This window comes from Temnothorax longispinosus, chromosome 4 (assembly GCF_030848805.1).
Source record: "Temnothorax longispinosus isolate EJ_2023e chromosome 4, Tlon_JGU_v1, whole genome shotgun sequence".
NCBI classification, from domain to species: Eukaryota; Metazoa; Arthropoda; class Insecta; order Hymenoptera; family Formicidae; genus Temnothorax; species Temnothorax longispinosus.
In genome coordinates, this window is record NC_092361.1 from 6,957,605 (window position 1) to 6,983,976 (window position 26,372).

Consider the following 26,372-nt stretch of genomic DNA (forward strand, 5'->3'; position numbering starts at 1 on the left):
TATTTATAAACACATATTTATTCCAGCATCAGCAAAATACATATTCAGTACATATTGCTGTTGAAGCAATGAAAAGATCATATTTGAAAGATTATGAATATATTCCTGGATTTATATTTGATAAAGTCTAATAAATATTCTGCGATTGCGTGTTGGTGTGTGTTATACAAAAATGCATACAATATATTTCTTCTTATTGGAACAATCTACTGAATTCTCGAATCGAATATTAAAATCCGTGAGAAAAGGACCTACACATATATCTCTCAGAATATTTATATTCGTGCAATGGTGCTGGATAAATTTAATTACTTTCACATATTTACACATATCAATATAAAACTTTTTACATTATTTAGATTAAGTAATAAATTGTTCCAGAGAACCCATTTATGGTCGATAATGATCGTAAAAACGCATTAGAAATCTATTTGTATATACTTAAATCATATCAAGAAGTTATTTTCAAGCAAATTTTATAAACGAACAAGTCAATAAGTCATAATAAACAGCGTATACACAATATATAAAATAAATATAGAGAAATCACAGATCGCGCACGTTTTACAGTCTGAGTCTTTAAGAAGTATATGTACATACAATTCATATTATAAAATCGAATATAATTTATAAATTCGAACAACACGATAAAATAATATTAAATATCACAATAATCATACTAAATTCCACTTTATATTGTCCTACGTATTCAAAATGAAAAATATATTTTTTTTCATGTATCTATTTGCACATAAAAAATTTGTTTTAGTTTTTGAATAGATTCTGCGTTATTGTGGATTGAATAATAACGTTTTCATTCAAAAAACAGAAAGACAAGTAGACAAACCAAATATGAGTGATTAATTTTGTATTGCTGCATCCCGGAGAATCTTGAAATACTCTATAAGAATGTAGTTAAGATATGTTAAAATAATATAATGTCTTCTCTCTCTCTCTCTCTCTCTCTCTCTCTCTCTCTCTCTCTCTCTCTCTCTCTCTCTCTCTCTCTCTCTCTCTCTCTCTCTCTCTCTCTCTCCCTCCCTCCCTCCCTCTCTCTCTCTCTCTCTCAATTAAGATAAAAAACAATATCTAGTAAAAAGATTATATATGCGTGTATATTAGTAATATACAGTTTTTTGGATACATATCGTTACGTTTTATTTATTACACTTACAAATATATATATATTGAAACATATTATACATACATCTGGACATCAGTTTTACAAATATAAGTTTCATAGTTCTTTACCAAGAACGATTATTATCAACCACTATGGTTCTTTTTCCAATTATATTACTATAATATCAGCTACTTCAGAACTTAGCTACTTTAAACAAACAATAAAAAAAAATGTATACATAGGCTTGTTACTTTACGCATAAACTTTACCGCATCTTAAGTAACACTGATGTGTATTATGTCTTTCTTACCAGTTATTGCACTGTAATATATATTACGAGATCATATGTATATTATTAAAAAAAGTCAATTTGGTATTATTTTTCTCTTTTATATTCTTTTTGTTCATCCGATGGTTCTTCACGAACGGCTAGTACCATTCTTAACATAAGAATGGCGAGTAATTTGTCTAGAGGGTCCATGAATCCTCGTTGTATCCATTTTGGTATCGTCGTGCGTGCATGGGAAAATCCCAATTTCTGAAGAATATAATCGATTCCGTAGGGTTCTATACTTTTGCCGGCCCATGAGAGTAGCCTTGACAGAAATTTATGACAGCGTTATCTTAACTGGTTTCAATACGGAAAGAGAGAGAGACTACATTTAAGAAATAACTTACCTTACTGTCGGTTCCAAGTGCCATGTTTTACATCTGTATGATCGCCAATCTTTTATGAACATTTCAGCCGGATCAAACTGTTTGCGTTTCTTCTCGTCCTCAGAAATAACGGCTATGCTAGACATGTTAACTGTACCTGTGTTTATATTCTTTCTTTCTTGTGAATCGGGACTGTGCGCTCTCGCACCCATGTTCTGCATTGTATGCTGTAATATAGGAAATTTCATAAGAATAAGATGCTTTTTTCTAAATATAAGATTAGATTCAGATTTAAAGTTATTTCAAATATATTTTCAATAAAGTCCCTACCACTCTTTCCTTTTCTTTCACATACGATGTAATGAGATCATGTAGGAAGAAGAAGGCTTCGGCATCAACGGTAACAAATATATGATCTTCAAATTCTGTTATGAAGCTGCATTCAACTAATGGTTTTTCGCCTGTAAATCGGAATAATTACAACATAATCAAAACATTTCAACGATAATTTTTTAAATTAAACACATTTTTACACATACATTATCCTGAAGTTAATGCTAATGAAACGATATATCATAGATACATACTTTTAGATCTAAATAATAAAACTTAAAAAAAAATTCCATGCTTTTACTTAAGCATTACTAGTTGTTTATTTTAAGTAATTATGAAAATTTTTAAATGCATGTATACTCTTTGTTACATTATCTTCACAATATTATGCTTATAGCATAATTATAGTTTCATGTTCCAGATTACAACATCAGAAAAGAATTATAAATTTTAATTTGCTTGTCATTACATTATGAACTTTTTAGGATTTTGAGAATTAAACAAGACTATCAGCATACAGGTATCGCTTAAGTATTTATTTAAACATGTAAAGCATACTAAATAGATTTCTACTTTTTCTTATCATTCCAAACATAATAAACTTCATTCCATATATACTTACTATATGAAATATGCTTAGGAAGTCCTAAAAATACACGAAAGAACCAATTGCAGAATAATTAGGACAGTAAAAAGACATGTAATATTGTGCTTTGTGCTTAATGTGATTTAACATAAACTTGTACCGATGGTATATTTATTAATATAATTTCATAACATTTAGAAAGAAAACCACTGTACGTATTAATTTCATTAAATAGTTATTTGTGTAACATTTTCATCTTTACACACGACTTACACTCTCTATTTTGTGTTGCAAGTGCCTGGAAAGTGGTCTATTACGCACGCGTAGCGTGCGTAATGGGGCACTTTCCATGCACGTGTTGCATAAACATTGATGTGTATTTATTGCACATCATTATATTTAGCTTATTTTTGTATCTCATAAAATGTGTTATATAACGTTTGATTCGTATAAAAACAAGCAAGTAATGTTACATAAACGTATATTTAAACAATTATGCAGTGATCGTTTGAAAAATCGATGTTTTTTAATGTACATACCTATAACGTCTGGTGTTCTAGCAGTTTGTAAATGTTCAGTTTTTAGATGTAACTGCAACGAAGGCAAAGCGAATATCACTTCCCGTGTGTGCGAGTGTTCTTGTAGTTTACCAGGCGTTGCAGACGTACTTCTTCCACGTGATGCATTACTACCGTCAGATGTACTGTCCACTCTATCCCTCTCGACACATGGAAATCTATCTACCGCTATCAAATGAAGGAGGAAGTTAGACGCATATAATTTTATAGAAAAAAATGATGATAAAATTTATTTTATATTTGATATATACCATCAATTTCACTACTAGCAAATGCATAATGAAACCACTCTTGTAAAGATTTAAATTGCGGTGGAAATAATACACTTCGACTTAATCTACACACGGTTGCCATGGAATGATGTCTTGCATGCTGTTCTTGTTGATGGCCTAAACTGATGGTTAACGTCTGTACGACATGAACGTCGTACGTGTTGGGCGCTGCGTAAAAAAAAATAAATTTATTGTTTACACCATTGATACACTATTGAAATAGCATGATAACTATTTAATATTAATTACTTTCAACACTCGGGATTTCTTGGGCTTCTGTAGCGAAACTTATACAGGGCTCTTTTAATGAGAACAGAGCCCAGCTTTTGCTTTTAAAATTAATTCCGTGGAAACACGCTAAACTAATATTACAGCCGTGAAGTTCCATTGTACCACCGAGAACGGTACCAGTTGATGGCAAAGAAAACCTTAAACTTCCCAATTGAAGACCAGCTACTTGAGTTAATACTCTTTGCCAATGTCTATGATGTCTAGCATCTGATATCGCAGTCTGATTTAAACTCCATGGACCTCCTACAATATTTTAATTAGCATTACAATTTTCATTATGATAGCTGCTAAATCAATGACAACGGTTTGAATTTACCGTCAACAGCAGATCTCTTCTTTTGTTGTTTTTTCTTGATACTACTGTTATTCATTCGTTGATGTTTTGGCTGTAATGAACTAAATACTCGTTTGCTACTCTTAAATTGTTGACTAAAAAACTCATCCAGTTTGTAAAACATTTTCAACAAATCGGCTGTTGTTGACTTACTGATCATAATTTGTAATTGATCCCAACCCAAATCACCGTGCATGAAAATAATAGCGGGTCTGTAATAAACATATTGAAGCAGCAATGCATTTAACTTCATTAAGATTAAAACGTACCTTCGGGTTGGCATGAAAGCATCACCACTGCTGCTACGATTAATCTTCCACTCGTCTCTAAGAGTAACATCCAACGAAGACACTCGAGACATTAGAACACTTGTTCCCATATAATCCAATCGTAATTCTAACGCAAATAATTTTAATCCCACTGTATGATCAGGTTCTATTCCGGGTTCTTCTCGAATGTGTACTATGACAACGCGTAAAGAAACATAAATTAAATTCTACAATAACTTATCAATGTACGTGAATTTAATTATTAAAAAACTCACTGTAAGTATCAATTCTACTTAATTCAATTGTCCCACCAACTATACCACCTTTCGCATCTAAACTCGATCCTCCTAAGCCAATGCCTATGTACAAATTTTTATGTCCTGTGCTACCAATAGACAGTCTTCCATCTGATCTAAAATCCTTTGTCATCCAGCTAACATTGCCCATTACGTTACCCATATTCATATGTACGTTTAGGCGCGTAAAGTTCACCGCAAATAACACTAATGTCTCCCACGCGGATTCTCTTAATTTGACTTCGGATGACACTTGTTTGTCTGCGCTTGTAAAGCTCCAGCCTCTTCCAATGTCTGATATAAAAGTAATATTTAATATAAGTTTTTCAAGTTTACTTTCGCTAACTATCCAAATTACAAAAGCAAATACCTTTTAATCGCGGTCTTGGCATATCATTTTCCAAGGTTAATTTCAATTTTTCTCTATTTAATATGGGACTTCTTTCAGGTGCGCTTTTTGACAGTGGATCGCATGCATGCCTATCGTAATGTTTCAATAAGGAGCTACCCATGACCGCTTCTTCCTGATTTAGAGGACTTCCATCCCCTTCGGAATATGCGGTGCCTGAACTTAAGTCTCCCAGAAACAAGCGTCTTACTATACTACGTCGATACCAAGCCTTTGGAAATGCCAGAATTTCTGTCAATCGACGCATGTCGTATTTAAATGAGGCAGATCCAATATCGATGATTGCTAAAAATTAATATTATACAAAGACAATTTATTATAAAACCATTGTTAAGTACATCTAAATAAATTAATAAATTATGCTCGACAATTTCGAGTTGCATTATATACATACTTGAAAATCGTATGACAGCACGACTAGTATCCGAAAGTTTCTTAAGCTGTTCGCTTTGAAAATTCAATTTTCTGCTTCTTGACAAATGAAATTTTACAAATTCGACGTTGATACTCAACGAATCTTTTCTTTCGCTATCCGATAAAGGCGACCATTGTGCTTCTTTTAATCCTGTTTTCTTTCCCCCGCCATATGGGTGAAAAATATAAACGGAAAAATCCGCTAAACAACCTGTGACAGATAATCCACCGATAGCTGATCCACCTATTTCCTTGCCCGTCGTTTGCGACTTGGACTCGCGAAATTCTCTCAACTCTTCCTCAGCACGTTTTGATGAAAATACGATATCGAGAGATGGTAATTGTAACATACATTCTACTCGGGAAACTGGTAAACACGAAAATCTGTAAAAAGATTGAAATTTATTAATAAATGTCGGACCCTTTAAAATTTATATAAATATTTATAAATGTCTATAATATATACCTAAATGTAGATGGCTGCATATGAAAGTATACTATTACATCAACGGGGAAACTGGCATAAACATACGTGCTACTTGCAGCAGTGGCTGCCCATGATGTGTTTTCTGTATTTTCTAACAGAAAGCCAGCATTTGTTTGCACATTACTCTGGAAATTATTCTTGCTCGGAATTGGCTCTAAAGTTTGTTCTAAAAATTCAAGGATATGAGGACTAATAATAGTTTCCTCTGGAATGCTTTGAAGAGTCATCCAAGCAAACAGACTGGCCTTTTTAGTACTAGATTTTCTAAGTACTGTCATTGTAATTGGATTTAATAGACTGTTCTCAGTAGATATACGGGGAGACAATGATTCTTCTGGAAGAGTTTTGGATTCGTAATGAACCTGCGAAATAGTTTTTCCTTTATATCATTGTTTAAAAAATATATAAATTATCGATAGATAAAATGTTAAATTTTACCTTAACATCCAAACCAGGAATGTGGAAAATTGTTAAATCTACCAAAGGCACACTTGCATGTTGTAGATATTTCAATCGAGATGTACTAGTTGTTGACGGCTTTTCTTTACTATTTAAATGTTTTCTGCTGCTACTGGGACTGCCAGGTTGAAATTCGAACGTACCACCAGAACACGATCTTTCCTTCTTCATTCTACTCAAGCTGTAAAGGAAAGAAGACAACAATTTTATTTCATAAAAATTATATTCTAGAAAGTACTAGAATAAGAGAAAGTCAATATATGATAAACATTTATGTAAATTTATCTCTTTTTTTTAATTAGTTTTAGCAATTAGTTTAGTATAGAGACATTAATTAGAATACACCTTCTTCACTAATCTTGAGAATATGTTAAAGTTATTAATAATTAAGAATGTATACAATTATGTATACAATAAATTATGGAAATATTATGGATATTATTTACAGTTTAATTTCATCTTCTTTCCCTGGGTCTTTTGTATGTAACACGCATTTTCCACTATTAATTAAAACTTTGACATCAAGTTCAAAATCTATATTAGGTTCCTGAGTTTTCTGAGATGTAATAAACGGAGAGGATGTCGATGAAGCTTGCTCTTTTCCAAATGAATCGAGTAATGGTGCACTGCAAAGCAAGGATAACATAATATACTTGAGGTATTTCATATATAAATATATATTTCAATAATTATTGAGAGTACATACTTTCCCTCCATGCTGTCGTAACTAGATGTACAACTAATATCTCTATTTTTCTTTCTCAATTCAACTCGTTCTCCTTCTATCTCAATAGTCTCTGGCCATTCTAACTCTCCCTCTGGTAAACTCAAATCAGAACTAGCGCTGGGTAGAGACGATTGCCTGTGATATAAATCACAAACAATTAATTTATATATTTTTTTTTATTTCTAAGACGGTTTCAATCATACCTGCACATTGTATGCGTATCACTAAAAGTAACTCGTGGTCCGCCAAGCCCTCTTACTCGCAGGGAAGCCGATCTATATAATAACAAATTATTTCAAATCAAACGGGTTATTTAATTAAACGCTATATATAACTTAATTTAAAATTATTTAAGAAAAATTAAATTATAGAAAAATAATGTTTTAAAGAATTATCTAAAATTAAATACATAAATGCATACCGACTGGGACCGCTCCTAGGACTGCTTTCATAACTAGCTGAATTTGCTGAATTAATTTCCGTATTCATATCTTCCGGACTCTCTAAATGATGTTCTGGCGTGGGCGAGGGTACGATAAATGATCTTGAACGATACGTGTTCGGTTTGCTACCAAGTCCTAATTTACCCTTAATACCAGAAGCTTTCACCGATTGTCTTCTTAGTTTCTGAATCATATCCCTGGAGAACATATTTCAAATGAAAAATGTGCAATTGCAAAGAAAGAGAAGTCATTTCATGGCATACCTTCTAAAGTCTTTAAATACCATCGCTTCTAATTCATGTAGACGTTTCATTTCCTGCTCGATTGTACCATGCGAAGCGCCCAACGATCGCAAATCGTTAATAATTTTCGCTTGTTCGTTCATTTCTTTCTCAATCAATTGTGACCTCTTTTTTGCATCGAGTGTAGGATCGAAGATAAATGCTGGGAGACTGTCTGTCCAATTTTTCGATTTTTTCATTACGATGCTTTCCTATAACGGCATATACGTTTAATTTAAATAAAATATATGGCTACTCTACGTCAATATTGGGATATCTTTAAATAATTAAGGTTACACAAGTATTGCAAATTATTCTGAATACGAAATGCTACCAAAATTTACGTTAAACTTTACGTATAGTTTTATATACATATTACGTAAGGTGTTTTTTTTATTATGCATTACTTACTTAAACAAAGGCCGCGCGTATAAATGGCAAAAAATAAAATTAATTAAACCATACTTTTTTCTTAACCTGGCTAGTGCTATTTTCTGGTTGATCTCCATCGTCGCTGTCATAATCTGGAGGAACGTGAATATCATCTTCCTCTTCAGAACCAGTTAGCATCGTTAATGTATGTCCAAGAGCTGACAGCTGTTGTCCTACATTGACATCAAGATGAATATCGACTCCTTCCATTTGCCATTGAACATTTAAGATCCATTTAGCGTTATCTAGAAAAACAAGTAGAAACTTGCACATTGCTTCCTCATAGTTTTTAAGTGTGCAAGTAGAAACCTGCACATTGTTTTTTTATGGTTTTGAAATGTGCAAGTAGAAACCTTCGCTCACAAAGCTCCTCTATGAGGGAGTTTGTATTTTATTCGATGTATAATTATTAGTATTTATTTGTTTTGGCTTCCTCATAGAGGAAGCTTTGTGAGCGAAGGTTTCTACTTGCACATTTCAAAACCATAAGAAAACAATGTGCAAAAGATATATGATTATATTTATTTTCTCAATATTTACGGAAGTTAGAACCACGGACATTTCTAAAAAAATTAAAAATTTTTTTTAAAAAGAATTCCTTTACCGATCATCGCCAAATTCAATACCAACCTTCCTTGAATGATACTCTATCGATTAAAAAAAAAAAAAAAAACATCCCGATATCTCAATATTTGAGGAAGTTAGAGCAACCACGGACATTTCTAAAAAAATTAAAAATTTTTTTTAAAAAAGAATTCCTTTACCGATCATCGCCAAATTCAATACCAACCTTCCTTGAATGATACTCTATCGATTAAAAAAAAAAAAATATCCCGATATCTCAATATTTGAGGAAGTTAGAGCAACCACGGACATTTCTAAAAAAATTAAAAATTTTTTTTTTTAAAGAACCCCTTTACCGATCATCGCCAAATTCAATACCAACCTTCCTTGAATGATACTCTATCGATTAAAAAAAAAAACAACCCGATATCTCAATATTTGCGGAAGTTAGAGCAACCACGGACATTTCTAAAAAAATTAAAATTAAAAAAAAACCCTTTACCGATCATCGCCAAATTCAATACCAACCTTCCTTGAATGATACTCTATCGATTAAAAAAAAAACAGCCCGATATCTCAATATTTGCGAAAGTTAGAGCAACCACAGACATTAAATCTGCACATCTAAAAAAATTAAAATTAAAAAAAAAAAAACCCCCTTTACCGATCATCGCCAAATTCAATACCAACCTTCCTTGAATGATACTCTATCGATTAAAAAAAAAAACAGCCCGATATCTCAATATTTGCGAAAGTTAGAGCAACCACAGACATTAAATCTGCACATACATACACACATACGGACAGGCGATTTTGATGCGATATTTCGACATTTTAGAACACTCTGAACATATTGGCATCAAAAACTCAAAAACCAATCTCTTCGTTGGTTTCTTCTACCCCTATTTCATATATAAATCACTTAAATTTGGTTGATTAGACCCAACTTTATACGCAATCAAAGGTTCATATACGAAATTCACGAAAACAAAGCTTCCTCTATGAGGAAGCAAAATAATTATTTTCAAAAATTTTGTACAAAAGAAAAAGCGATATATGATTATATGCTTCTAAAAAATATTATTGTCATTAAATATGCAGATCGTACCAGACTTGACTTGTTTCTGAGCGATAGTCCTACTACACACTTCGTAAGTGCCTTCTGATACAACACATAAATTCATTATCGTACTATCGGTCATATCTGGTTTCCAATCGTCCAAAGAAGTTTCAAAGTCTTCCGCAAATCTCAAGCATAATCCTACAAATCTAATAAGCAAAATACAATTTAAAATATAAGTCATATAAATATCAAGAGCTTTCAAGTAAAAGAATTATGAGCACACACATATACGTACCTTCCTTTACTAACCAAACTGCCGCTACTACATGCGGATATGCTTGTATTTTCAAGCGTTACCACAACAGCACCTCGCGATTCTCCGTCATAAAGACTTCTGTTTAATCTCCACGTATTTGGTGGTAAGGGATTAAGCGGTATACATATGCCCATATCATCGACTGTTAATTGCAAAAATAATGTTCCAAGATGAGGTGCGCTGAGCTGACTCGTCAGTTGCCCAAATGGAACTTTTTCAAATACTTGCTGAGTAGCAGTTAACACTTCCTTGTTTAAATTAGATCGCTTTTCATTCCAGTATTCATATGCATTTTTGTAATTTAACCAAACGAGTATAGCTTTATCGATAGCTATCGGTTGTATATAAATCAACGGACGTTTAAGAGTAATTAAAACTACTTCCTTGTCTTCACCCTGAGCCATTTCCTCTTGAAATGCATTTCGTAATCCTATTCTAGTATTGAAGAAAGCAAACTGTTGAAATTCGGGCTCTGCTTCTTCAAATAATACATTTTTTAGCAATTGTCCCAGACTTAAATTAATATCAACTTGTGCTTTGCCAAATAATTTCATGTAGGGATTAGGTTGAGTAGCTCCAGAAACATTTTGCACTCTGTTAGATAATTGAAATTCTACCGCACCCGTTTCTAATCGCACTGCCGAGTTTGTTGGAGTTGTTGCAGTCAATTGAATCCTCTGTAAAGAAATCAAGTTCCTTTTATGATGGATATCCTTTTATAATGGATATTTTTTTAGATTGATCAAAAACTGTCGTAAATTAATAATGAATACACAGATGCTAACGGCAAATTTCCAATGAAGCAAAATAAATATAGAAAAGATTTTGTAAAACATCCCTTACCTTAATACGTATAATTAGTGAAAATAAAATTCGTTTCAAAGTAGAGTTGGTTGATTCATCGTCTTCGAGCCACAAAGGTACTGGTTTTTCACCTCCGTAGACTTTCTGTACTACCTCGTTTACTTCTTTCATAAATACCTTTTGTACAAATACCAAATGATTTAGAAGATCCGTCGTTAAAGAATGTTCAAACACTCCGATATCTGCAGTTGCACTTAGGTAGCTACCTTGTCTCAGTACGACACCATCTGCAAGACAGACATAATTTCGTTTAAAACGCAACTATTAAAACCTAAAAATACATGATTCATATATTATTTACCTGCTAGTTTGCTATCATTTAAATTACTGCTTCCGTCTTGAATATATTCGGCCGAAACATGTACTTTAGGTAATTCAATACTTGCTTCAGACGGCAAGTTCGCTTCTGTCACTTGCAATTTTGTCGTGAAACTCAGATTATGATGAGGTAAATCTATAGTAAACTTAGCCTTGCTGCCTGTTATGCCGGAACTGTTCACTTGGTCCATTTTGTACTGTGCTTGGAGAGATGGTAACAATGCCGCAGTTATACTTAGGCTTTGCAATATTATGTGGAACTGCATAACGATAGGTTCTAAAAGACCAGACACGGCCTGTGGTTTCTCTACGTCTATCGAAGGAGCTGGCGCGTAATGATGCGGACTGCCCGGAACAGCATCTACATCGTCTTGTTGTTGTCCCCGCGACATTCTCGATGATGTTCTAGTAACTCTTAATTCCTGCAAGATAGCTTTCCTTTTTATACGTGTTTTTTTTTAGAATTTAAACGTTATTACAAGATTAATGTTTACCTGCAACGTGGACGACAATTGTTTGCTGCCTCTAGTCATCATTCCGTGTAATGCTACAGGATGCTGCGGTATATCGATATTTACAGCGCCGACAGTCAATAAACCGCTGTTCTTGTCCTTTTGACGCCTCGTAATGCTGGAATATAGAGCTTGTGATTTTCCAACGGTAACTTTTACGACTGTTTGTTGACTAGGGGCAACGCCTTCCAGCAAGACAATCATGGTTCTTCCGATTTGTCCAGTCATACTGCATTCTAAACTTGCGGGCCGCGATTTCTTGCGGCAAGTTAGACTGGCGTGTAAACTAGTAATTTCTGCCTCAAGCTTTAAGCCACTTAAAGTAGCCAATAATCTGGTTCTGTGGATTCGCGCAACGCCAAAAATAATTAGCCGTGTTCTTTCGCCTGTTACAATGTCTGTAAATAGCATTCGATTATTAAAGCTGAAAAGATTAAGCAAACATTGAAAAATGTTTTATACTTACTTAACTCTCTCGATGGAGGAACTGGAGTTGAACTATTCTCCGCATTCAACCCTTTTTCAATATCAACATCTTTGGTTTCATTCAAGATTTCATACTTTTTTCCGCTTTTATAATGTTCCGCTGCATCTGCTGGTATCGAAAATCGATGGGTAATAGTTTTAGTTTCCGGACGAGTTGCGTACAAATCCAGAAGATAGTATATCGTTTTCCAGCATCGTGGCGTTAAATGTGCGGCGCTATCTTTACATGTATCCGTAACGTTGTCTAAACCAGATCCGCTAGGGCTTGCTCCAAAACTGGGCGTTGTAACGCCTTCGCTCAAATTAATATAGCCCTTGACACTTTTACCGGTGCTTCGTAATTTTTGTGCGAAACTTTGCGGTCGAGATCGTACAGTTGCACCTGGTAATGCTTTTGACTGCGTTGGTTCGAAACTGCTACGAAGCAACGGTGCTTTAATCTTTTTACCACCAGTGAGAAACTGTTCTTGCAGATCAGATGCTAAAAAGTATATCATTCTATTAGGTGCAAAATATATTGCACACATAATTATTCACAATTAATAAAATATGATATATTTACTTGACGATGAGCCATTTTTCGCAACGTTGTCATTAACGATTATGTTAGCGTTACGTTTTCCTTCAGGCTGTTGCTCCTTCAACTCCATTTGTGTCTCTTTAACATTTTGATACATGTTACTTATTTGATGTAATAATCTAAGCAGAGGCATGTTTACTTGCTGGCTTATGTAACGAATATTTAAACTAATGTTAACCACTGTACTAGTATGCTTTTTCAATTGACCTCTAGATATATATAGAACATTTTGCTTTTGTATCATGTCATCTACTGTCATATCAGCCATTTTTTTAATATCGATATCTACGCCAATTTTTTCGCATAAAAATGCTGGTGTCTCTGGCGGTATATCGAGATAAAATTTCGAGTTGGTTCCTTTTCTTAGCTGACATTTGTTATCTATAAGCATTAAAACAGGAAATATATTATTTATAAATAACATATCTTATACTTACACAAAGTTTGTTTTAATAATATTTTTATAAACCTTACTTTTTTTCTTATCTGTTACTTTTCCAAATTCGCTCACGACTATATCAATGCGCATAGTATCCATACTGCCTACAAGAGATAAATTTGAGCCTAATGAATCTAAGGAGGACATATTATTTACATTTCCTGATCCAATAACTGATAGCATCTGTTGTGGCATAACCGATAAGGACGACAAAAGCGGTTCAAAAATCAAATGTGCATCCAATAATCTTAGAGAGTCTTTCATTGGATACAGGAAAGCACCGCTCTGTATATCGGAATCTTCGGTGTCGTCGGTAGTCATAGTGTTAATTTTTGAATCCTAAAAAAGAATATTTTTAATCGATATTGCATTGGAATGACCCATCTGTGTTGTAGAGTGGCAAAAATTGCGTCTTTTCAAATGTACCTTTGCAGATTTTTGCTCTGTACGAAAGACCTACGTAAGTAAAAACGGAAATGAAGATGAGCATACAAGTTTTTGATATATACAAATCTTCACATTCCCATAATACATACATTTCTGACATTTTATTATCGGAAGACTATATATTGTGATAAAGTGACTAGACTTACCCAATTTCCCTTTAAATTTCCTTTATCATTATCCTTAATAAATTCTTGCTGTTTTGCCATCCAGCTATACAGATCTTCCCCTGTATTTATAGGCTTAGTAGAATGACTCGTAGGAGATGTAACTTGGTCTAAACTTCCAGTGCTATGTTGACTACCATGACCCATGCCTCCAGAATAGATGCTAGGATTGGAACCAAGTTGATGTGAATGTGAGATATGAATTTGCGGAGTCTTTTCTTCTCTCAATGTTCCGTAACCTGGTATAAAAATAATTTATCGATTTAATAAATACAACTCTATACATAGATATAATTATTAATGATAATAATAAATAATAGTAATAATAATAATAAAATTAACTATAAACAGAATAATAAGTAAAGATGCAGTAATAATAAAAGTTGTCAAGATGTTCAAAGAGATTGAATACTCTAGAAATACATTAATAAAAGAGAAAGGTGTGCAATAAAAGTACGTACAAAATTGCACGATGATGATAATTATATGCAAAAGATGAGATCATGCACGACAGTCTAATCGTTATTATTGTTCCAACTGCCTCACTCAAAGATGAAACTAAGTTGCTACGTACTATATAGTTACCAAGAAAATTAAACAACTGATTTACTGTCCACTTACTCATGTTATTTGGTTCTCGTGTTTGACTGAATAACCCACCGCTGGTGAGTAAGGGGAAAACGATACTTGCACGTGTACTAGCAGGCACTTGCGTTGGTTGTAACGTTTTTCCTCTCTTTGGGAGAGCTACGGGTGGAGAAGGAGAGGAAAATAAATCCGGGCCTGGAACCGGTGTTGCTAAAGGGGTCGTATCTTTCCCGCGAGGAGAGCTTACAGGAACCGTCAAACCATCACCACACATACCTAGTCATTTCCACATGAAGCCAAGCGTTTGTATAAGGTTACATTATGTTTGTTAATTACAGGATTAAGAAGCTAATCGGTTACTAATAGGCTAATAAGCTAAAGAGCTATCAGAGCAAAGGGAAAAGAGGCGTTTGGACGAACATACATAAGCATTTATGTACAACGGGTTTAGTAAAAGCATTGAAAGCAAAATGATTTTTGATGGAATCATAATGACGGATATATGTTCTGCGATTAATAGAGTACATTTTTCAAAAAGATATATCGTTTCTTTTTTTATATTATAATTTATAAAGCATACCATAATAAATAATATACGGGTATGTACAAATTGAAATTATTATACAAATTGGTTCAACAATTTAATTATTATTATAAAAATTGTTTTCTTTTTCAAATACTCTGTCAGCAAAAATTTATAAGGCTACGTTTATTGTATAATTTGTAATATACCTGATGTTTTATCTTGTCCGCTTTTGATATGTGTGTGTTTATGCATATGGTCCGTGTGGATGAGCATAGCGCATTCATCTGTCACTTCCTGATCATCAACATCTCCTGCACTACCCTCCCCATCCGTCAACAGATTCTCCTATAAGTATTAGCAAACCAAAGCTCAAAATAATTTTTTAGTATTGCTAACAAAGCCAAATTTTATTAAGATAATTAATAATTAATTATATAACATAATTTTACATAAGATTTATATGTTTGTCTGATATTAACGTGTAGTCAATATCAAACTCTTTTTTTATTTTTCTGTAATATTATAACGTCTTAAATTGCCTTAAAAGCGTTTTAAAGCTGATTTTATGGAATAGCACAATGAAATACGATTAAAGAATTTTTAATATGTGTGTGTGTGTGTGTGTAGAAATATCTTGAGAAACGTCTTCAAAAGCTGTTCTATATACAGCTATTTATTAGATAATCACATATATATTTTGCAAGCATTGCTAAACCTGCACCAAAGATAAATGTGTTGTATATGTATATGTCAAAATATATATACATATGTATGTAACATAAAATTGCTGCATTGGACATATAACAGCTTGTTAAAAACATATATACGTATGTAACGCATTTCTTAGCTATTATTTAATAACAATTTTGCAAGAAGAATTTTTAAGCGTTTAGTTTAAAATTTTATTTTTAAGAAAAAATATATTAAAACTACTTTTGTTATATTTTGCATAATGCACAAATTTTGTAAAAATATTCTTTATTGAAGGATTCTTACTCCTTTTCACATCGATTTCTTCCTCCACTTCTGTCTTACTTATTTGCTGAAAGAAAAAGTTCCTAGCAAATTATGCTTTTTCTATTGATAACTTTGGATATATGTAGATATTATGAGGTTACACACACAAAATATATACAAAATTATACAAATTATTAGATTGTTTTAAATCTTGATTTTTTAATACTTATATGTACGTATATTTTTGTTCTTATATATAATACTCTTTTTCAATACTCATATATGTGTATTTCTGTTTGTCAACATTTCTAGAAAACGAGGCATCAATATTGAGGTTCAAATCATAATCATTGTACATTTTCCTCTAATCTACGTATAAAAAATATCTTACCTCATCAGGATCTGACACAGCAAATGTAACGTTTAATGGTTTAACATGTTTAGTTTTGTAATTATGCTCCAGTAATAATGGCGTATAAAGTACGTTCTTCCATTGCCTGCTTAATACAATGACACCCTATAAATGTAGAAAAATTTAAAATTTACAATAATAACGAAGATACAAAGTTCTCATATAAATCAAATCTTACGTGTTTTAACAACTATTACCTGTCGCAATGTAGAAAGAAGTGGTAAATCAGATTCTTTTAAGTTAGCTTCAATATTTACGATTTCAGATAATAAAACGTAATTTTGCAATATAGTACATAATTGACAAGAAGGATCCTCCTGCAATGTTTTCGCTAAAGGTGTTAATCTTCCGTAACGACTCTGAATGTTAAAAAAAAAACCAATATATAATATTAATGAAACCAACAGGAAACTCTTTATTGTAGTTGCATCAAAGCGAGTTACATACCTTTAGAGGCATATGTATTCCTTGTACGTCTAACGCTTCTGCCATAAGGCAGGCAACAATTGCGGTAGATCTTCGATACATTGTTCTAAACATATGAACGATACGAATTGCGAACTTGTTACTGGGATTCATCCATGCATTTATCGCTGGCGATGCCGTACTGAGCAAATTCCAATCTAATCTCGTGTAATCAATCTTTCTCGTTATTGGGGTACGTGGAGGCGCAGCAAAATTGAACCATACCGTTTTCAATTCAATAACGCACGATACAGTATTGCCATTTGTCACTTTCGACGTAAGACTGGTGCATGTAGCGCTCATATTCATTTGAGTGGCAGCAGATGCATTTGTCGGTTTTGTTTCTGCCTCTGCGGTAGTTGCTACGGACGCTAAAAGTAGGATAAACTAAGTAAACGCAATATTGATGCGATATCACTTGAAGCATAGTTTTTTTTTTTACCAGCAGTATTATTATCTAATTCGTCTTGGCTTTTAACACTGTCTGTGCAAAATACTTCGGCCTCATTCTTTTTGTCACCGTCACCGTTTTCTCCTTTTTCAAACTGAGATCTCTTTACTACTTTTAATTTGATTCCTTCAAAACCACATTCAAACATAATAAATCCTAATCTATCTTCTCCACATCCCATGGTAAATTCTTCGGTAGCTTGCGGTGGTCCAGCCTGTTTCTAAAATGTGAGCTTATTAATAAATTATTGTACGTATTGTTATTGAAATAATACTGAAAAAAGAAATTTACGTACATTCAGCTTCTCTTTTTCGTCCATCGGATAATGTAAATAATAATCAATACACTTTAACGGCGACGTCATTCTTGTGCAGGTAAACAATACTTTCGAATAATGTGCGGGTATAGCAGTAATCACTGCGTCCTTTAATATCGAAGACTCATTTCTTAGCCTTCTTAATTGAGAATGTGCTTTGCCTGTGAAAAATAAAAATTTTATATTGCACATATAGAACATGTGTGTGCGTATACATATCCATTTATTTACTTATATACCGATATTTAAAGTGACTATAATTTCTTCTTGCTGCTTCTCCGACGTTTCTATGTATACTGTTTCTCCTCCCACGTCAGCCACTACTGCAGTAGTTTGATGTCCAGATAAAAATGCTTTACTGATTTTGTTTACCTTCTTCTGATTCGGTAATGCAGCTGGTTTATGGAAAGTTTGAACAACTTCTCGAGCTTGTTTTCCTAGATAGAATCTCGCGGTGACATCGTCGAAACAAATCGCGAATAGCGATACACATGTCAAGTCTCGAATATTTTCTAACGCGGAAAACGAGATAATTTCTTCTACGACAGATGCTTGTAACAATGTTAGATTCAACTGAAAAAAATTTTAAATATAATTAAAGAATATGTAGGTATATGAGAAATCCGTAAAAAAATTATCATCAATTATTACGTATATAGTTATTTGTGTAACAAGTGTCGTAAGATGAAAATTCCCGGGTGCGGAGTTTACGCACGAGCCGAAGGCGCCTTCGGCTCGTACGTAAACTCCGCACCCGGAAATTTTCATCTTTACACACGACTTACACTCCCTATTTTATGTTGCAAGTGCCTGGAAAGTGGTCTATCACGCACGCGTAGCGTGCGTAATGGGGCACTTTCCATGCACGTGTTGCATAAAAACTATTGTTACCTTTGGTAAGATAATACTGCCTTGTATTTGCGTTGTGATACTTTCTTCATAGACATTCGTCTGTAGTGCAATTTTGCCTGTTAAAAATAAAATTATAAATACAAATTAACTTGGTTCCTAGAAAAAAATATATCGTAAAAACTAACATTTATCATCACCTTGACCATTTTTAAGATTCCTTTCTGCTGTAGATCGTTTTGAACTAGTTTGGACTTGACTCCAATACGATAAACTTTGATCCTGTTTTAAAATATTTGCATCCTCCACTTTGCCTATACATTCGTTGTGAAGATGATTTAAGATTGTCAATGGATGTAAACTGGCCAAGGTTGGTATAATACTATCAATAAATCGCTGAAGTGATTCCAGAACCATAGGACTCAGCATAATATCGACATCTCCTTTGAATTTAACAATAACCGTTGTGCGTAATCCAGTTTCATGCAATATTGCTAATAATTCTTCCTCGTTATGCATCGCAACATCTTCTTCACCTACGCGTATATAAAATCTTAGATTTTCTTAAAACACCATATTCAAATATAAAAATTATATTATCAATAATACTGTACCTTCCCTTTGATTTAGAGATATATCGTCCCACAAATAAGGATGTGTGGGCGTTTTATTGGATGAACTTGCAACAGGCGAGCCATCGGAACGTGTAATCATTTTCAACGATGTAAAACCTTCTGTGACAGTTTCGAGTTTTGGTATATATCGTCCACCAACGTAAACTAATCTACCATCATCCGCACGTTGAAATACAGGAGTAGTAAATGCGTCACCACCCGAAGGTAATGACGATTGATTCCAGTTTGAACAGCGAACCTATTTTTTATTATTATGTGTAGTAGTTTATTACGTATAGTAGTATATATACTGTATATTATAATATTGTATTAAATTATACATTAATCAACTAACATATGCAAATGTACGATTGAATTCACGTTAATATAAAAGTACCTGTGTTAAGTGACTGACATAACTCGACATCAATAACGGTGAATCTACGATTGGTTTATTCACTTGCATGTGCAAATTTACAAGTGTGACATCTTCTTGTGAGGATACAGCAGAAATAAAACTGGTGGATGACACTGAATGGCTATCCGATGAATCTTGCAAACAACAATTTTCAGTTTGATCAACTTCATTTTGAAAACTAGTGTTTCTATTGATCCTAGGACTCCTCTTTGTATTTAATATTTGTGTCTTTGCTCTTTCTAACGTATGCGCCTTATCCGAGATATTTACATTGTTGAGAGCCGAGCTCTCAACAATAGACAAGTCCGACGAAAATTTTTTCTTTATACTGTCCGTGCGGTTTAAAACACAGCCAGAACCAACGATAGATTGACGTAAACTGGACGTTCGACTTCCGCTTAATCCATGACTCATATCTTCGTCGGCCGAGTAAAACGCTTCCGAGTGATTTTCCGATGACATGGATACTGTACGTTGTACCTACAAATATAAGTAATAAACGATTGTGATAAATATAGCGATTATAAATTTTCGTACACATAAGATATATCTTTTATATTTTACCTCCTGCTTTAATCGTTCTTCTGAATTTGTCCTCGCGTATAATGAATGATGAGAATCCGATACATTCACTCCTTCACCGTCTCTTGTAGTTGATTGTGCAGATGTAGAGAGATTAAATTCGGTTGGAACTGTAGGTAAAGACTGTGGGCTGCTTAATTCAAGTGTTTCTACATTTTCCGTTGCAGTAAAGTAATCTACGGCCAATTTCGAATCGGATACACTACTTTTGGGTGCAGTTTCAATTTCTGGTACACTTAAAATGGATTTACTGCGTTCTGCATTTAGTTTAGAATCGGAATCTAATTTTTGAGGTAATTGTGCTACAGGACTAGCGTCAATCAAACGAGAATACGGTACATCTTTCGTATTCGGACCACTAAAACAAAAAATAAAATAAAATAAAATAAAATAAAATAAACGTTATGTAATTACATTTAGATACACAAAGATATTTATAACTTTTGTAAAATTATATCTTTAGATAACTTTTATATATACTATTTTTAATTCAATTGCTTATGCAGAAAATAATACTACTTTAGCTTTGTTAGCGATAAGGATACAGATTATGAGATACAAAATATAGTTTCTAGATTAAATCATGCAACGTCAAAATAAGAATTAATTATTTATCTAAAAATATTAAAATAATTAAAAAGATCGCTGCAAATTCCAAAGATTACCGCATCGATGTATAAGAAAATCTTCTGTCCAACGATTTCCTATCTCCACTAGATATCAATGGACTTGCAGACGCGACGTTTAATTTTGTACTATTATTTTCTTCTTTATTATGATCGGTCACAGACCTTGGACGTTCAATACTTTTCTTCAGAATTTGTGGACCATCCTGACTGACTGTTACTTTCAATCCTGTTACAGGATAGCATACATCTTGCAAAGATATATCTTGCAAGCTATATGGCGGCGTGTGAAATATCAATTGCCCATCATGCAAAATAGACTGTCCAAACCCTTTCTCTTTACCAGGTTCATGAATTCTATAAATAAAAGTGATTTATGTCAAAGCAAGAAGAACGTACTGTTACGATAAAACTTTTGAATCAGTCATCAAACATGTTCATTATGTAAAGATAAATATCTACCTATAAGCAGCAATGTTAAGACCATCTTGAAGATCGTGGTAGCTTGGTTTGAAAAATCTTGGTCCGTTCCGGTTATTGCCAAAGAATACGCAACCTCCTATACAACCACATTTCGTTGCCTTTACTCCACTTTCCTGTGGCCATAGAAACCACAAACGTTTTGTTGCCTCATCGTGCATTTTTAAATATTTGTTTTGTACTAAGTGCAAATTGTGTTCTGGAGTTGGAAGAGAAATCGCGGCTTCTAGAACAACTGGGCCCAGAGATATTGATCCTACCTCGAGCCATATATCTAATCCATCTCCTGTTATGTATATAAGAAATGTATTAAAAATTTATTTTTTATTCAAAATTAAAAAAATTACATTTAAGGATTTAACAGTAGGCAATAGAAAAAATACCTGACATTCGGCTGCTTGCGTTATTATGAGATCTACCACTACCAGTTGTATTAGTATTACTTGTATTTGCAAAATAATCTGCCGCAGACACAAACTGGCGAATAGATATCGTAGGTAAAACAGCGGTAACGCCCGATTTCACTTGATGTCCATGAAGATTACAAGTAGCAACACGAATTGGAGATATCCAAAATTGTATGGCAGTACCTACTTCTTGTAGGTATAAATCAACAGCATCTATGGACAGTCTCGTCATTCTGTATTTTATATCTTCGGAACTTGGGCACCTGTAATATTAAGGATTTTATTTTATAACAATGATAGAGTGTAACAAAGATTATATCATTAATAATTCTTATCCTGTTGCTCTTTATTATAAAAAAAAAACAACAAAAGATATACCTGTAATGTTTATCAACATCACTCTCTGGACATTGCAGTGGCGCGAGACCATGATGGCATTGAAAAGGTAAATTGGGTGGTCGTAAACTATTCTCGGTATTTTTCGCCATTAACAAGAAAGTTTCTAACGATGTGACAAAGTGATGCAATTGCGGAGAAGTAATTTTCCCGCTTAATTTGCCCAATTGCACTTCGATCAACCACGCGTATTCCAATGTTTCCTGATCCAAACTTCTTCCTTCGTTGCTAAACATAGCATGACCTCTAACTTGCAATGCACTCAACATTAAATGTCCCTGATTTAGATGACGTTCTTTATTTGATCTAGTCACGTTATCTGTAACTAAAGCAATGGCAGGAGAGAGCAATAACTGAAGTTGCGTTTCCCTGTAACCCTTTCTCATTTCAAACCCAAAACGTTCTAAAAGTATAACCGGGCACGGTGGATCATTTTCATTACAATTTTTTATCAGATGAGCTTGAATGTCGTGCATAGTAACACCAACAGTCACTTCTAACGGTCTATAATCTCTCGAATCAAACGGCTTAGATTTTATTTCTTCATCTTCCATAGATGCCTCGATACTGCTGTTTTGTACATCTTTATCTTTATTTCTTTCCGCAGATGTTGAAGTATTTCTACTTTGTTGCATATCGGTAAACATTTGATAATCTCCAAATACATTCTCCTTCAAGTGCATGAAGTTTTTTAGCAAAGATCCATATAAAATCAGTATGGATGGTCCAATTTCAAGTTCTAAACTAACTTTATCAGGCGTTATGGACTGCGGATCAAATTTTTGTGCACCACTTCTTGCCCATTGTAAGCCTGGGGATTTTCTACATTTAGGAATTCGCATAGGAGACAAGAGAATTTCTTCCTTTTCTGGAGTTGTTATATTAGCTTGTGGAGTAGGACCTAAAGGTGGGCATAGATGATAAATATAATTAATACTCAACGCCACAATTGGCACAGACCAGCAGTCGACCCAGCCTGACTCCTTTTGACAAAAGTTCCTCCATTTCTTGCCTCTATTCAATTCATGCAAGTGCTTATGAGATCCATCACGCGTCATGATTTTTGCATTCTTATCTAATGCCAATAAAATAACGCGATTGGTATTAACTTCTGGCAAATAAAACAAAAGATCAACGCTCTCTCCTTGAATCCAAAAACGTAAAGGTATCGTGACAGGTAAAAAGTCTACGAATGGAAGATCGAACGAGAGATCGAAAAGCTCCCCGCAAAAAGCGATGTGCGCATTCTCTTGGTTCTGAGACGAGCAATCGATCCAATTGTATTCATTGCAGAGCGTAATCAGTTCAAATTCCTTTAAAAGTAAACTAAATTTCCAAGTATATGGAACAAAGTGTAAAATATCAGGTCTCGCTTTACTCGCCCAATCATTGATCATATCTTGAAAAAAGTCTTTATGTGAATAAACTAAATTAGCAGTTGCTTTACATCCAGTTAAATTCAGCGTCCATTCTTGATGATCGTTCCATCTGATGGGATAATGACACTTTACTCCAAATTCTAAGGTCTCACTTTCAACCAAACTCCGATATTGTAGACTAGTTGTAGCTTCCAAATGCAAAAGTTGACCCGTTATCTTTGTAGTATAACCATCTTGCAATACTATCCATGGCATTGTAATTTCTAAATACGATCCTGGTCCTACATTAACGTGAACAGCATTTGTTTCTCTATTTTTACTAAAAAGTATATCAACCGTTGCCTCATTCAATGTTGACAATCTAATGTCGAACGATTGAACTTGTCTTTTATCACCTGGTTTAGGTAATTTTGTAATCTTTAATGGTTGGTAATCATTGGGAAAGAAAAACTTAAATAAATGCTCTCGTTGCCTATCGGCCCAAGGACCATAACTGAAATCTGTGCCTTTTCCGCACTTAATATCGATACCCCATATGGGAGGCATTGCTTCAACCATGTCTCCATTCACCAGTTGTATCATTTCAGGATGTTCCGGTACGACACCGGCTTCGTCCATGTAATAATAAACTTCCATATTATTTGAACTCAAAACGACGAAACCTTCTCCCATGTATCTGGGTGGATCGTCAACCATTCCGGTATATTTCGGACTAGGTGCCAAAATAACTTTAAAATTTTCGGCTTTGCACTTGGTAAAGTGCATAAAATGATCGTGCCTGGACGCTGCTGGTTTTGTAGAATATACAAAATGTGCTTCCTCCACTGTTATCGATAACGTAGTTGGTACTAATCGATTACCGAATACCAGCCTTCCCTAGAAAAGAAGAAGAACGACATTGCGCGGCAATGTTTCACACAAGTTCGTTTGCGAACAAATATTAAGTAGAATCAAAGTAATATCTTGTTACTAACTGCGCAAATATCTAGTTTAATGACTGGTATCAAATCTCTCCAAGTACGTGCAATCACATGAGCTTCCTTCTTCCTGATGTTATCCACATGACGAGATACATCCATTGCGTTAATTTGCGAATGACGAGTTTCATTAGCTGCATTATTTATAGATTCCCCATCCAGATCGTCACTGTTTATATCATGACTTTCCTCATCGGCAAACATTTGTGGTGTAAGACCAAAAGATTTTTCTAATTGTGCATAAAGTTGACAGCGATTATAAACGTGTAACTCGAAGCCATTTAGCATAACTGATAGCCGTGTGTCAGAATGTGAGAGATCTACAATATAGAAAGTTTCATAAGATATATACCGTTATTTCATTTTGGTTTTAAAATTTATATACGTATTATTTTATTACATTAGACATTATTAAGAAAAACACTTTACCTTCCGATACATCTTTAGGAACATAACTTCTCCACCACCTAAATATGAGCCAACCATCCTGAATTCTAAAACTATAATCCGTCGTGATATAAACTATGTCCCTAAACATTATCTTGCCACTTAAAGCACTTAGTGTGACAGATCCTGTGAGTGAGTAAAGTAAAAATGGAATAAACATCTTGAAATACGTTGTCGATTCTCTGTTAATTATATACTACATGTTCTTACCAACTTTAACATATCCGTCTCTAATAATAAATCGATTCAACAACTTTGTGAATATATAACCAGCCACTCTACTATTATAATAAGCGATATAAACAATCCAGAATATGGCAGATACTAGCGAACATAGCAACCATATAAAGTTGCTATCCATCTTAAGATCATCCAGGATGACATGATCGGAATAATTCCAAAATGCCGATTCAACCACAAGTAAAGATGGAACTGTAGCATTGGATACTTGGTTCTCTTCCATGATAATGCTATTTTCCTTTGACTCTCACGTAGAAACTATTATTCATAGAATTTTATATACTGAAACAATAAAAAAGAATCTCTTTAACCCTTCGCAGAACATGTGTCATTTTCTGCTGCTTTCGTCGAACAAGTGGGTCTTTTACGCCAGTTAAGATTTTCAAGCTGTAACGGTGGCATAAAAAATCTGAAAAAATTCAAGTATACTTTCAAAGGGTTTAAGAATCTATTTATACTGTTATATATATATATACTTGATTCTTGTTTGGATTTTTAAGAGTCCGTAAAATATCCGTAAACTCTTGAAAGCCCCATTTGTTCTGCGAAGGGTTAATATTAGCAATACAAAAATTTATATACATGCAGGGTGTCGCATGATAAATGTACTAATGTTACTAATCTTTTACAACGTATGAAAAATAAATGACAATTTATTATGTTAGCATAAATCTATTTCTATACGTTGAATTCACATGCAACTATTATCTCACTTGTCTCAACATAACCTACTCATTTATATACAGTTGTAAAAAAGTCAATTAAATTCAATCGAGTTTGATGCTTGTTATCCAATATTTTTTTTAACAACATACTTACAATCAACAAAATTGTGCTGACACATCAAAGGAAATTCTCGTGATATTAAAGCATTTAATATCACGAGAAACGAGGTACGCGTTTTGCATCTAACAAACGTAAGTTGAATAAACCGCATTTGCGCATTCACCGAACAAAAATTATACAACAGATTGCAGAAATTTAACGTATCTCTCCGAAAAATAATTTATCGTAACGATCTTGTCTGCGGAAAACAGCGATTACCTGTTCAATGGAAAACGACATTTTACTTGGATGATTTACCTCTATTAGATAGTC

The 26,372-nt window shown here is 33.7% G+C and overlaps 1 protein-coding gene across 9 annotated transcripts; it reads right to left on the reverse strand.

The window, feature by feature from the left end:
- Positions 1-25,538, reverse strand: Tweek (transmembrane protein KIAA1109 homolog tweek). Of its 9 annotated transcripts, none has more exons than XM_071774825.1 (50): positions 25,245-25,538; positions 25,017-25,160; positions 24,585-24,907; positions 22,214-24,486; positions 21,812-22,098; positions 21,411-21,714; positions 20,988-21,305; positions 20,305-20,680; positions 19,720-20,220; positions 19,323-19,581; positions 18,909-19,244; positions 18,751-18,827; positions 18,099-18,432; positions 17,839-18,020; positions 17,535-17,763; positions 17,075-17,463; positions 16,825-16,986; positions 16,607-16,732; positions 15,465-15,603; positions 14,766-15,008; positions 14,127-14,383; positions 13,960-13,989; positions 13,569-13,872; positions 13,077-13,475; positions 12,495-12,995; positions 12,011-12,426; positions 11,500-11,938; positions 11,178-11,425; positions 10,314-11,011; positions 10,064-10,224; positions 8,425-8,636; positions 7,942-8,171; positions 7,657-7,875; positions 7,439-7,510; positions 7,215-7,370; positions 6,955-7,134; positions 6,488-6,689; positions 6,029-6,411; positions 5,543-5,946; positions 5,110-5,433; positions 4,719-5,033; positions 4,444-4,636; positions 4,157-4,386; positions 3,799-4,083; positions 3,529-3,717; positions 3,239-3,445; positions 2,736-2,759; positions 2,111-2,241; positions 1,802-2,007; positions 1-1,719 (listed from the first exon to the last, which is right to left on the reverse strand). In XM_071774825.1, exons 1-50 carry the CDS (start codon positions 25,495-25,497, stop codon positions 1,500-1,502), a joined length of 15,090 nt encoding a protein of 5,029 aa, XP_071630926.1. In that variant the 5' UTR covers positions 25,498-25,538; the 3' UTR covers positions 1-1,499. The 9 variants fall into 9 exon arrangements, with proteins under 9 accessions (XP_071630926.1, XP_071630930.1, XP_071630927.1 ...); XM_071774829.1 differs by having other exon boundaries at positions 14,766-14,891; positions 18,897-19,244; XM_071774826.1 differs by having other exon boundaries at positions 8,437-8,636; positions 18,897-19,244.
- Between the last annotated feature and the right edge of the window lie 834 nt (positions 25,539-26,372).

Excerpts from the sequence above, each read along its gene's own strand:
- Tweek (XM_071774824.1), bottom strand. The coding sequence starts at position 25,497 with ATGGAAGAGAACCAAGTATCCAATGCTACAGTTCCATCTTTACTTGTG. Across the intron at positions 13,990-14,126 it reads GAAATTTAAAGGGAAATTGG|GTCTTTCGTACAGAGCAAAA; the intron begins GTAAGTCTAGTC and ends TTACTTACGTAG. Across the intron at positions 11,939-12,010 it reads AATTGTCGTCCACGTTGCAG|GAATTAAGAGTTACTAGAAC; the intron begins GTAAACATTAAT and ends GCTATCTTGCAG.